The sequence below is a fragment of the Haliotis rubra genome, unplaced genomic scaffold, assembly GCF_003918875.1.
Source record: "Haliotis rubra isolate DU_JTF1 unplaced genomic scaffold, ASM391887v1 Scf529, whole genome shotgun sequence".
NCBI classification, from domain to species: Eukaryota; Metazoa; Mollusca; class Gastropoda; order Lepetellida; family Haliotidae; genus Haliotis; species Haliotis rubra.
Window position 1 is genome coordinate 548,494 of NW_025767223.1, and position 14,043 is coordinate 562,536.

The 14,043-nt window shown below is 42.1% G+C and overlaps 1 protein-coding gene across 1 annotated transcript in view; it reads left to right on the forward strand.

Moving 5' to 3' along the window:
- LOC124252890 (inositol 1,4,5-trisphosphate receptor type 3-like) overlaps positions 1-14,043 on the forward strand; it is a 169,861-nt gene that overhangs the window by 118,389 nt on the left and 37,429 nt on the right. The window contains 11 exon segments of the mRNA XM_046686568.1: positions 785-988; positions 1,325-1,396; positions 2,846-2,975; positions 3,767-3,905; positions 4,377-4,529; positions 4,891-5,046; positions 5,645-5,737; positions 6,607-6,625; positions 6,628-6,708; positions 8,100-8,174; positions 12,978-13,214. Of these exon segments, the coding sequence (XP_046542524.1) occupies positions 785-988; positions 1,325-1,396; positions 2,846-2,975; positions 3,767-3,905; positions 4,377-4,529; positions 4,891-5,046; positions 5,645-5,737; positions 6,607-6,625; positions 6,628-6,708; positions 8,100-8,174; positions 12,978-13,214 (1,359 nt within the window).

The following is a 14,043-nucleotide window of genomic DNA, read 5'->3' on the forward strand; positions in this document are numbered from 1 at the left end:
CTCTGTTACAGGTGTTCTGACACTTCTACTTCCAGCCCGACACCTGTCTATATTAAAGACACCCTCTGTTACAGGTGTTCAGACACTGCTACTTCCAGCCCGACACCTGTCTATATTAAAGACACCCCCTGTTAAGGTGTTCAGACACTGCTACTTCCAGCCTGACACCTGTCTATATTAAAGACAGTCTCTGTTACAGGTGTTCTGACAAAGCTACTTCCAGCCCGACACCTGTCTATATTAAAGACAGTCTCTGTTACAGGTGTTCTGACAAAGCTACTTCCAGCCCGACACCTGTCTATATTAAAGACACCCTCTGTTACAGGTGTTCTGATGAAGCTACTTCTAGCCTGACACCTGTCTATATTAAAGACAGTCTCTGTTACAGGTGTTCTGACGAAGCTACTTCCAGCCTGACACCTGTCTATATTAAAGACAGTCTCTGTTACAGGTGTTCTGACAAAGCTACTTCCAGCCAGACACCTGTCTATATTAAAGACAGTCTCTGTTACAGGTGTTCTGATGGAAGCTACTTCCAGCCTGACACCTGTCTATATTAAAGACACCCTCTGTTACAGGTGTTCTGCTGAGCCTGACAGCTACTTCCAGCCAGACACCTGTCTATATACTAAAGACACCTGTCTAGTCTCTGTTACAGGTATTCTGATGAAGCTACTTCCAGCCCGACACCTGTCTATATTAAAGACACCCTCTGTTACAGGTGTTCTGACAAAGCTACTTCCAGCCTGACACCTGTTTATATTAAAAACACCCTCTGTTACAGGTGTTCTGCCGAAGCTACTACCAGCCAGACACCTGCCCATTCCCTGAGGAGGCCAAGGAGCCAGAGAGGCTGTCGACACTGACCAAGTCCCTGGAGGCGTTCTTGGATGCCGTGGCGCCACACATCAGCATTCAAAGACAAATGAAACTTCTCATCAATGCCATGACTTCCATCATCACAGCGTCCGGTGCCGTCTCAGTCACTGTGAGCCACATGATACATTACACAAATACAGTCATCCTCTGAAAACTATTCCTTTCAAAATCAAATGTTGCCATTTTTACACATTCTGAAGCCTTATTTCTAAACTTATTTACAAAACTTTATTCATTATAGGGACCAAATGTTTCTGTGTTAAAACGTAACAATATTTGTTAGTTTTTTCAAAGATTGCCGAAATTCGCTCATTTGACATTGCATGTGTGCAAATGTTGAATTGACTTGTAAACAATTTGCTGAGGTCAGATTTTGTGTCAAGACGTCATGAGAACCAAAACTGTTTTCTATTGTTTAGTAAAACAGATTTATATTTTAACTTAGAAAATGGAGGAGTTTCATGAGAAGTACGGAGGTGGCTTGGGATCTCAGGATGTCCGCAGTGAAGCCAGGAAGGTGAGATGTTGGAAGTAACACTCTCAGGATGAACTCACTACAGACAAGGCGGTGGGGTAGCCTAGTGTTTAAAGCAGTCGATCGTCACGCCAAAGACCTGGGTTCAATTCCACACTGGGTATAATGTGTGAAGCTCATTACTGGTGTCTCCCACCGTGATATTGCTTGAATATGACATAAGTCCGGAGTAATATAAGAAGCATCGTACACATGCTTGTGGCTATATAAGGGCAATAATTTTGAAGGCAATCCTTAAAGGCACAATGTCACACATTTTCAACAATATTTTGACCTATTTTTTTATATATTGGGAGCATATGCACTCACTTTAGCTTCCTAATGATGCAATAAAAAACTTATTTTCCCATACAACTTGCCTGAAATCAATAATTGAGCTTCCAAACAGATAACACTTGCCATATATGGAATGTAAACGATTGCTCTGTACATCGAAAACTGTCAAACACAGTGTTGTCGGTGTTTGCCAAGCTGGTTTTAATCACAAGTTGTGCGTAGGAAATTCATAAAGAGCGCTCCAAGGGACATAACTTTATGGGGTTCGCCTGAAATAATGCTCAGCCGGTAGAGGACACAAGAGTCGATTTAATGCAACATCGCATTATTTCATTCGAAATATTTGATTTAGTATTCTAATCTAAATACATAATTTGGGTGGGGAATAAGTTATATGGTAGCTTCTCTGAGGGCTGATAGTATTATTGAAAGAAATGCATTATGTATTTTTAGAGAAATGTCGTATGACATTGTTCCTATTCCACCTCACCCACAATGCATCTTGAGATCTTGCTGAGTCTGGAACACGCATGACTATGGTCCTTCTGCCCATATTTGGCTCACATAACGCAAATCACTCACAAAGAGCAGTGTCGGAATATTGCACATGGACCTCACAAGCATGAACAATAATACTTTTATGTAACTGACATACACATCCTCGAGCAACTGTCTTGTGGATAGTTAAGTTAACATTTGAGGTGAAAGACCCCATCCTTACTGTCAAACAAGGATAAGTTGAGCACCGACCTGACAATTGACCTGTATTAGCATGTATGAGTGCCGCCCACTGGCGCTTGCCATTGTTAGAGAAGGGACCCAAGGTTGTCCGCGATCAAGTGTAGTGCGATGGGTGAAGCAAAGCGCAAGGTGTGTTCAGCTACTCGCGGAATCAATTTCATCGTCATGCAATGCACATGCACTAGCCTACATCTGCTCTACCTTTCACAAACCAAATGGATTTGCTCATTGCCATGCACAACCTACTTCTCGTAAACGCATTCTCTACGCTGGTTCAACTTATCCTTGTTTGCCAGTAAGAATGCTGGATCGGACACTGTCAAAATGGTTCAGTCTAGCTGCTGGAGTGAGAATATCCAATAATTTATTATGTTTTTTCTGACTCCCTGTGACCTCATTGTCCTGTATGTGTAGAGGTACGCCGACTACTTCGATGGAGAGGAGGACATCAACCTGAAACTGAACGTGTTTGCCGTCAACATGCACCTTGCCTACGGGGGAGTTAATGATGTCCAGACTCAGATTGGCTTTCCCAGTAGAGAAGGTAGGTGTTGGAAGATGTGGATGGATGGATGTATGGAAGACTCAGATTGGCTTTCCCAGTAGAGAAGGTAGGTGTTGGAAGATGTGGATGGATGGATGTATGGAAGACTCAGATTGCCCAAGAAGGTAGGTGTTGGATCAAGGAGATTGGCTTCCACATTAGAAGGTAGGTGTTGGAAGATGTGGATGGGTGGATGGATGGAAAACTCAGATTGGCTTTCCCAGTAGAGAAGGTAGGTGTTGGAAGATGGATGGATGGATGTATGGAAGGACAAAAATAGATGTGAAGATAGATGGATGAAAATAAGATAAAAGATGGACCAACATATTGCCCAAAGCATCAAGTCATAGTCACCATCTTGTATGGAAAGGTTTAGGTTTACAATCAAACAAGGCAGTTTGGTTGGGTCAAATAATTGGCAGCAGCAGCAAATACAGGCCCTAGAATTAATGTTAGTACACTCACATATTGCCAGAATTTTAATGCTTGAATCCATAAAAATGTAAGAATTTGATGTCCACAACCTGGGATCTACACATGGTCAGTAGACAACACACTATGAGGTCGTAATGTGCCTTGAATTGCTCTGTTGTCATATTAACATAGATATAGTCAGCCTCCTGGAAACTATCCCATCCCAAAATTTCTGAAGTATCAAGTCTGCCATCTTTATGTTTACAAGGGTGATAACTCTGAATATCACTCTTTGTCACACTCAACATTGTACAACACTTCAGTTATTTGTTGCCACTGTCTGCTACAACATACTACATCCCCTACAACCATTCCAGAATACTCTGAGATTGGAGGAGATGAGGAGCTCCCGTTGGGGATCGAGTTCCAAGAGCACCTGCGCTGCTTCATTGACCCCTATGCAAGGACCCCCGAGGCCAAGTACAGGATGGCTGAGAAACTAGTCAAACAGCTGTTGTAAGTAGACAATAAATGTATAACGTCATGTGGAAAGTCTGGCATGAAATCTTTGACCAGCATGTCATGTTGATACGAAGGGATGCAAGTCTGACATTGATTCTTGGAACTGTTTTAGCACATGTTAGAAGTAAGGATCACAACTGACATTAGATGATTACTGGGTTTTCTACTGAGAAGAAGACAGGACATTCATCTGTGAAGTGTGACACTAAAATGATGCTGACAGCAACGTCACTCTATTCAGTGAACACACAGGGTGGTAGCCTAGTGGTTAAAGCGTTCGCTCATCATGCTGAAAGCTGGGTTCAATTCCCCACTTGGGTATAATGTGTGAAGACCATTACTGTCCCCCGCCGTGATATTGTTGGAATATTGTAAAAGCAGTGTAAAACCCAACTCACTCACTCACTCACTATACACTGGACACACTGAGTCAAGTAAGTTCATCTACAGGTGTTTTATTTACAGCATCTCGGCAACGTTGAACAACCTGAGCGAGAAGGAGAAGATTGAGCAGACGGAGCTGGATGAGAAGTGCCTGCAGCTCCTGCGTGGCCTCATCCACAACGAGATCATCAAGCTGCCCCTCGACTGGGAGCTCAACACCAAGGGCAATAAAAAGTAAGGGAAGAACTCCACCATCAACAATATTTCTTTGTCAGAGTGTCGAAACATGATCATGAATACTGCTTACAAATTGTGATTTGATGCAAAGAATTTAAGGTGCAATACCAGGAGGATGCCTAAATGTATGTCTGTTTGAACCATGAAAGCCATTTTTCTATTTTGGTTAGCAATACACTTCTAGAGTGTCAGAAGTTCAGTCTGACATTGAAATCCCTGTCTGTACTAGTTTAAAGTTTAAGTGCATTTACAGAAGATGTTGACTGCTGAGAAAATATTGATGATGCTTCCTATCAGTTTTATTAGAAATGCACTTAAAGTGTGTCATTCATGGTAACGCTCTGCTTCTGTTGTACAGGCAGCTGAAGGTGATTGAGTCAGTCCAGTTTGCTCTCAACTCCTACAATGTGATAGAGAGCACACTCAACCATCTGTCTCGACCCCAGGACAACATCATACGAGAGTTACTGGCCTTCCTTGCAGTGCTGCTGTTCGGGGAAACCAAGCAGTACAGGTGAGCAGACGTGACAAGACGTCTGATACTGGGGCTCAGTGGTGGACATGCAGCAATTCACGGTGTAGTGTTATGGGTGTTTACAATGTTGGAAGCCAAATGACTCATAAATCAGCTGGCATTATGTATTTATTTGCCATGCTGTCCAAATTGGTGTAAAACCAGACTCTAGCCTTGCTTGATGCAGGATGAAATCATATTTTGATGCAGACTCTATTCCAGTTCTTGAAAGGCCTTCAGAAGTTGGACGAGCATGAATATTCAGTTCTTAAACTTTGTGTAAAGAATAAAAAGAAATCGTTATGTTTAAAAATGTGTCATGTATTCATACTCCAGCTTGAAGCTGAATGAAATCCCAGTTGGGTACAGGTTTCCCCTCCTACCTTTGGTGAAGAGGGCCATAAGCATAGTGCTGACAAACCCTGAAACATTATCAGAGCAACTGATTTAAAAGCAAATCATAAGTTTTGAATATGCTAAAGGGACACAACTCTGCACAGTGAAATCTCAACGACTTGGTGCACTTCAAATGTTCGAGACAAGGAATATCCAGACAGAGCCAGTTTTTGTGAGGTTTATGTTTTCTGTTTCAGATGAGTTTGATTGCCTACTTCACTGGTACTCGAGAGGAAACGTTCTTTTTTGCCATCAAGAACCGCATGCAGCTATCCAGCATTGCAACTCGGGAGAAGTAAGTTCATGTCTCAGGTCACGTAAAGAGGACAACTGGACTGTAACTACAACTATTTATATTAAAAAATGTATGAAAAATATAAATTTTCTTGTCAAAGTAAAATCAACCAAAACAGAGATGACTTCAAGGCATGACCTGTGTGACCTTTGCCCTCTTTCAAACCTTTAACTACCAAATTAATAGTATGTGTGTGTGTGGAACTCCCTCTGCCAATTGTACCTGTCAGGAATTGCAGCAGACCACCCACCAGGTCTGATGAGTAGACATGGTCACTTCAATGGTGTAGTGATAATGTGCCCAGACAGTGGAAAGTCAGTGATTTATTCCCTTGGCCTTAGCATGAAAAGATGAGTCTAGACCCAGTCTGGCATCATTATAGTATTCAGTAGTTATCAGCAGCAAAGTATCTCATCCATAAACTTTGTCAAGAAGGAGTGTATATAGAGATTATTACACGAGCAAGTGCATCATACAACCTACGTGAAACGAATGTGAATTTTTGTATTGCCCAAGTGAATTTTGTGTAAGTCGTATGACACACTTGATCGAGTGAAATAATTTCTTTATCATCCATTTTATTCATGTACATTTGTGCAGTAAGACACGGTAAGCAAGAGTGGTGGCCCTCTTCATTGACATCACTTTTAATGACGTCACAAATGACGAAATACAGATACAATGGTTGCTAGGCAAAAGTGATATGTTCACATGTGCACATATGATACATATGACGCTGGTTATGTTTCACCATATGGATAGTAAGGATAAGCATGCAGCTAGGACCCCCATCTCTCCAGTATTCATCAACTCATAAACAGAATAAGCAGTTAAATCCCTGGTTTTCAGAATACTTCTTCTTGTTTCAGACGTCTGCTCCATGCGATGCACACCGCGCGAAGGTTGAGGAGATGGTGGCCCAGACCAAGGCCCTCCAGAAGGCAATGAAGGCCGGCAATGTGAAGGGCATGGTTGGTACTTAACTTGTTTCTCAGTTAGAGGAGATGGCCTTGGTGTTTTGGGTGTTACAGGTGCCAGTTACGTGCACAAAAACGTTCGGGGACAGATCATTTGAAAAGGCCTACCATCTGACATTCGATCACAGATGCAGTTGTGTACATTTAAGTCAACACTAAAGAAGCACTATTACAGCCTCATATACTGTAACTAACCAGCAACTCAAGTACTTTGAAGCACTTTTGAGCAGTACTTGGTGCTTGATCTTAGCATTATATAAATCTTTGTATGTATGTATGTGTGTGTGTGTGTGCGTGCGTACGTCTGTGTGTGTATGTATGTGCATGCGTGCGTCTATGTATGTATGTGTATATGTACGTACGTAGGTGTGTGTGTGTGTATGTATGTATGCTTGCAAGCACGCACGCACGCACGCATGTACGTACAGTATATGAGGCTGTAATAGTGATTCTTTACCGTTGACTTAAATGTACACAACTGGGTCTGTGATCGAATGTCAGATGGTAGGCTGTTCCACAAGTATGTTCCGGCCTTTTCAAATGATCTGTCCCCGAATGTTTTTTATGTATAGGTTCACATCCTGGTTTGTAAGCACCATCAATGTATGCTCAACATCGATGTTTGCATTGTATCCCAATTGTGTAGATCGATGTTCATGCTGTTGATCACTTGGTTGTCTGGTCCAGACTTGATTATTCACAGACCGCTGTCATATAGCTGGAATATTGCTGAGTGCAGTGTTAAACAACAACCATCCAACACATGAAAAGGACACGATCTTGAACAATGCCATTACCGTGATGTAGTGTCTTCATAAAGTGTATTAAAAAAGATGCACTGTTAGAATAGATTTCAGGGCTCGATTTAGTGCTTTTTTACTTGCACTGGTGCAACCCAATATTACAAAGTACAACCTAGTTATTGGTCTAACTTGCACCAGGTGCAAGTCAAGTTTCTATGCTATTTATAGACACCTCTTGGCTATGACAGTTCCAGTAAACAGGAACCAGCTCTGTCTCTGTGTTCTTATGGTTTCATGGGTACAACATCACGGAAATATATTTATGTGCACCGAAACCTCTGACTTTTTAACACACCAAGTTGAAACTGGAATTTGGCTGGTGTAACTAGGTTTTTATCTTAGGTTGCACCTGATGTAAGTAGTTTTACTTCTCTTAAATCGAGCCCTGGATTTGTTTTTATTTGACTTCATATGAAGTACATTTACTTTTTTACTGTAAGTATATATTTGTTCTCTATGTTTGTGGCAAATGTACCTGTGCTCTATGTCTAATTGGCTTACGCATCTGTGTACTGTATGTCCTAGGCTTCTATATCTCCATGTGATTGTGTGCACAATGTTTGCTTACTGTGTGTTTTGTAGGACCTGATGATGGCCAACCAGCTTGGATCTATGCTATCTCTTGCCAAACATTCCATGGTCAACCTTCGAAATCCGGTACTTTACCCTTTCTTCTCACACTTCGTCTTCGATTGTCTCTGAGGTCATTTCTCATGAAAAAAATTATCTTCTTTTATTGTGATCCTTATCCTGCTTTATCGTTTGATGCTATAATCCATGGGGACATTGGACTAGAACCTAGGTTCTCGACAACCTGTGCTTGTCACGACTAAATGGATGAATTTTACTGTAGCCTGATTGCATGGAATTGGGGCGATGGGGTAGCTAAGTGGTTAAAGAGTCCGCTCATCACGTTGAAGGCCCGGGTTCGAGTCCCCACATGGGTACAATAAGTGAAACCCATTTCTGGTGTCGCCCACCATGATATTGTTGGAATATTGCAAAAAGTGGTGTAACGCTAAACTCACTCACTCACTCATAAGATCAACCACTAATTGAAAAAACAACCAACAAACAATTGTATTTTCACAGTGAATTACACTGGGTGTGAAACAATTATTTTTCAACTCTAGAGACAATCCAAGACTTTGTCAGCTTCTAGTATTACTATGTCACTTGTACTGGTATGTATTATTATTTTTTATCTTCTATGTGTTAACAATTTCTTGAGAAACTTCAGCTTGAGAAGGGGCATATGACTTTAGATATGCTTGTAATCAGATTCACAGTAGAGTTTGTCTTATACATGAAAGCTTAAAGGTCACATGCAACGTAAAACACAACTTTGCAGATTCTGATACCTTTCGGTATGGACTTACTGAAACAAATCGTCAAAAATGCAAATTCAACTTATAAAGTTGAAAAATAACGAGATAAAAAAAAACACGCGAAATCGGAGTTCAAACGTTTCACTAATTTTCCCCAGACTTTTCTGGGGAAAACGGGTTTCAACAGCTGGGCTGCGCTCATAGCACGTGCGCAAGTAAATAGGTTCACGCAGCTTGGAAGCGGGTTGTCGGGTGAATACTCGGTGAAGGCTTTGGTGTGAGCTATTTTTCTAATGTTTTGTTGATATCTCACAGGCGCGAGCTTTATATGTTATGGCAGTAAATTAACTGTTTATATAATTTCATTTGTCTATTTCACCACACGTTCTTCTTACCGAGACACTTTCTCAGTTCGATACTTAAAAGCAATGTCATTATTTAGTGTTGACCGAATTTCTAACTGTGATATAGATATGTCGTTGTCACAGACAAAACTCAATGTCTTGTTTTATTGACACCTGTGTGTCTGCCTGCCTGTCTGCAAATGACAATATTCAATACACAGCTGGTATCACTGACCACATGCAATTTGAACTTAACACCAATCAGGCTATACACCATAAACAAAATGCAATGATTTATGGCCCCAGTTCGGTCTCTGTCACATTATGTAATTACACAGACAGGCAGGTGTGATACTTGAACATATGACATGTTATGATGTCTGTTGATTGCAAAAACACAAAAAATGAGCATGTATTTACAAAACCCAACATCTCTATATATACACACACAATTAGCCGTGAGGACATCTGCAAATGAACCAGCCGTTACACTTGAGTGCACACCCGACCGCTCTGACTGGGTTCGGTTTCCCAGCTGCTTCGTTTCTTGGGAAGTAAACCAAAGTACACAATTTTGCACTTTTGATTTGCGATTGTACGTTTATAATTTTATTTATATGTTTTTTCATAACCAGCAATGTATATTATATGTCATGAATAAGTGATAACTGTGTTTTAATTATGTTTGATTTTTTGGTTGCATGTGACCTTTAATATTGTCACATGGTGGTATTGATGCAAGGAGGACCAGAGCACACAACTGACACTTGTCTTTGGGGATCGAGGAGAATAGAGAACTCCTCCTTGTCTTCTCCTGGGATTTTAGGAGAATAGAGGACTGTAATACTCCTGGTCATCACATGGGGATTCTAGGGGAAGAGAGGACTGTAATACTCCTGGTCATCACATGGGGATTCTAGGGGAAGAGAGGACTGCAGATCTCCTCCTGGTCTTTCCATGGGGATTCTAGGGGAAGAGAGGACTGCAGAACTCCTCCTGGTCTTTCCATGGGGATTCTAGGGGAAGAGAGGACTGCAGATCTATTCCTGGTCTTTCCATGGGGATTTGAGGAGAATAGAGGACTGTAATACTCATGGTCTTTCCATGGGGATTCTAGGGGAAGAGAGGACTGCAGATCTATTCCTGGTCTTTCCATGCGGATTTGAGGAGAATAGAGGACTGTAATACTCCTGGTCTTTCCATGCGGATTCTAGGGGAAGAGGGGACTGCAGATCTCCTCCTGGTCTTTCCATGGGGATTTGAGGAGAATAGAGGACTGTAATACTCCTGGGCTTTCCATGAGGATTCTAGGGGAAGAGGGGACTGCAGATCTCCTCCTGGTCTTTCCATGGGGATTTGAGGAGAATAGAGGACTGTAATACTCCTGGTCTTTCCATGGGGATTCTAGGGGAAGAGAGGACTGCAGATCTCCTCCTGGTCTTTCCATGGGGATTCTAGGGGAAGAGAGGACTGCAGATCTCCTCCTGGTCTTTCCATGGGGATTTGAGGAGAATAGAGGACTGTAATACTCCTGGGCTTTCCATGAGGATTCTAGGGGAAGAGGGGACTGCAGATCTCCTCCTGGTCTTTCCATGGGGATTTGAGGAGAATAGAGGACTGTAATACTCCTGGTCTTTCCATGGGGATTCTAGGGGAAGAGAGGACTGCAGATCTCCTCCTGGTCTTTCCATGGGGATTCTAGGGGAAGAGAGGACTGCAGATCTCCTCCTGGTCTTTCCATGGGGATTCTAGGGGAAGAGGGGACTGCAGATCTCCTCCTGGTCTTTCCATGGGGATTCTAGGGGAAGAGAGGACTGCAGAACTCCTCCTGGTCTTTCCATGGGGATTCTAGGGGAAGAGGGGACTGCAGATCTCCTCCTGGTCTTTCCATGGGGATTCTAGGGGAAGAGGGGACTGCAGATCTCCTCCTGGTCTTTCCATGGGGATTTGAGGAGAATAGAGGACTGTAATACTCCTGGTCTTTCCATGCGGATTCTAGGGGAAGAGAGGACTGCAGATCTCCTCCTGGTCTTTCCATGGGGATTTGAGGAGAATAGAGGACTGTAATACTCCTGGGCTTTCCATGAGGATTCTAGGGGAAGAGGGGACTGCAGATCTCCTCCTGGTCTTTCCATGGGGATTTGAGGAGAATAGAGGACTGTAATACTCCTGGTCTTTCCATGGGGATTCTAGGGGAAGAGAGGACTGCAGTTCTCCTCCTGGTCTTTCCATGGGGATTCTAGGGGAAGAGAGGACTGCAGATCTCCTCCTGGTCTTTCCATGGGGATTCTAGGGGAAGAGGGGACTGCAGATCTCCTCCTGGTCTTTCCATGGGGATTTGAGGAGAATAGAGAACTGTAATACTCATGGTCTTTCCATGGGGATTCTAGGGGAAGAGAGGACTGCAGTTCTCCTCCTGGTCTTTCCATGGGGATTCTAGGGGAAGAGAGGACTGCAGATCTCCTCCTGGTCTTTCCATGGGGATTCTAGGGGGATAGAGGACTCCAGTTCTCCTTCTGGTCTTCCCTTGGGGATCCTGGGGCATAGTCGACTCCAGTACTCCTTCTTGTCTGCTTGTATAAACTGGCTTAGTGGTATGTGTAACCAGACATTGCCGCTGGTGAACCAGACGTTGCTGCTTGTATAACATGACTGTTATTGCTGCAGATGGGGTCTCTTCTTGTATAACATGACTGTTATTGCTGCAGATGGGGTCTCTTCTTGTATAACATGACTGTTATTGCTGCAGATGGGGTCTCTTCTTGTATAACATGACTGTTATTGCTGCAGATGGGGTCTCTTCTTGTATAACATGACTGTTATTGCTGCAGATGGGGTCTCTTCTTGTATAACATGACTGTTGCTGCTTGTATAACATGACTGTTGCTGCTTGTATAACATGACTGTTGCTGCTTGTATAACATGACTGTTATTGCTTGTATAACATGACTGTTACTGTGTACTGTTATTGCTTGTATAACATGACTGTTATTGCTTGTATAACATGACTGCTTGTATAACATGACTGTTATTGCTTGTATGAATTGCATGACTGTTATTGCTTGTATAACATGACTGTTATTGCTTGTATAACATGACTGTTGCTGCTTGTATAACATGACTGTTATTGCTTGTACAACATGACTGTTATTGATTGTATAACATGACTGTTATTGCTGCAGATGGGGTCTCTTCTTGTATAACATGACTGTTGCTGCTTGTATAACATGACTGTTATTGCTTGTATAACATGACTGTTATTGCTTGTATAACATGACTGTTATTGCTTGTATAACATGACTGTTATTGCTTGTATAACATGACTGTTATTGCTTGTATAACATGACTGTTATTGCTTGTATAACATGACTGTTATTGCTTGTATAACATGACTGTTATTGCTTGTATAACATGACTGTTATTGCTTGTATAACATGACTGTTATTGCTTGTATAACATGACTGTTATTGCTTGTATAACATGACTGTTATTGCTGCAGATGGGGTCTCTTCTTGTATAACATGACTGTTATTGCTGCAGATGGGGTCTCTTCTTGTATAACATGACTGTTGCTGCTTGTATAACATGACTGTTGCTGCTTGTATAACATGACTGTTATTGCTTGTATAACATGACTGTTATTGCTTGTATAACATGACTGTTATTGCTTGTATAACATGACTGTTATTGCTTGTATAACATGACTGTTATTGCTTGTATAACATGACTGTTATTGCTTGTATAACATGACTGTTATTGCTTGTATAACATGACTGTTATTGCTGCAGATGGGGTCTCGTGGCTCCATGAAGCGGCCAATCAGCCGAGCAAGTCGGATGAGTGGGGGGAAGGGGGGAAACACCCTGATGATCCCCCAGGGTCTGGGTCCCCCCAAGGTTGCTGTCAACGGCAGCTCAATGAATGGGCTAAGTGGTCCACCACCAACCAAAATGGAAGTCAGCAAGGTCAAGTCCAAGAAGAAGTCAGAAGTGGCGCCACTTGATGAGGTGGACATCAAAATAGAGGTAGGTAGTGTTGTTGTGTTTCAAGTAACATGGAGGCAGCATGATATGGCCAGGTCATCTAAGGGTCAGGGTTTGATGCAGCAGTACCAAATGTTACTACTATATGCAAACTGATATCCACGTGAAGCGAGTGGGTGTCCCAAAATAATTCAAATATGAGCCTTGTGAATATCCAGGTTAGAATTGGTCTTCAGCATGCTTGTCGTAAGAGGCGACTAACGGGATCGGGTGGTGAGGCTCGCTGACTTGGTTGACACCTGTCATCGTATCCCAACTGTGTAGATTGATGCTCATGATGTTGATCACTGGATTGTCTGGTCCAGACTCAAATATTTACAGACTGCTGCCATATAGCTGGAATATTGCTGAGTGTGGCGTAAAACAACAAGCAAACTAACCAACCACCCCTTGTCCGTACAACTTCGATGTTTGAAGATACTTAGATTTATTCACCATTCTACTTCTCTAGTTGCTTTCTTACATGTAATTCAGCATGATTTCTTGGTCTGAGACATTGTCAAACTGCTTGTACTTCAAAATATATCTGACTTTATGTCTATCTTGAAAGTGCCTTTGGGACGATTTCATGGACTGGAAACAGTCTCTAAATACAGTGGAAACCTGATAAGTAAAATTTCAAGGGACTCGCCAAGATTGTTTACTTATCAGGTATTTTACTTATCCAAACTTATAAAAACCTGCAAATGACAACCATATGCATGTATATGTATGCATATGTAACAATGAACAACTTATCAGGGCTGGCCTTCAGTTGTCAGTGTATTGTCAACTGCATGACACCAGCGAGCTGTAAGTAGGATGTTTGTTT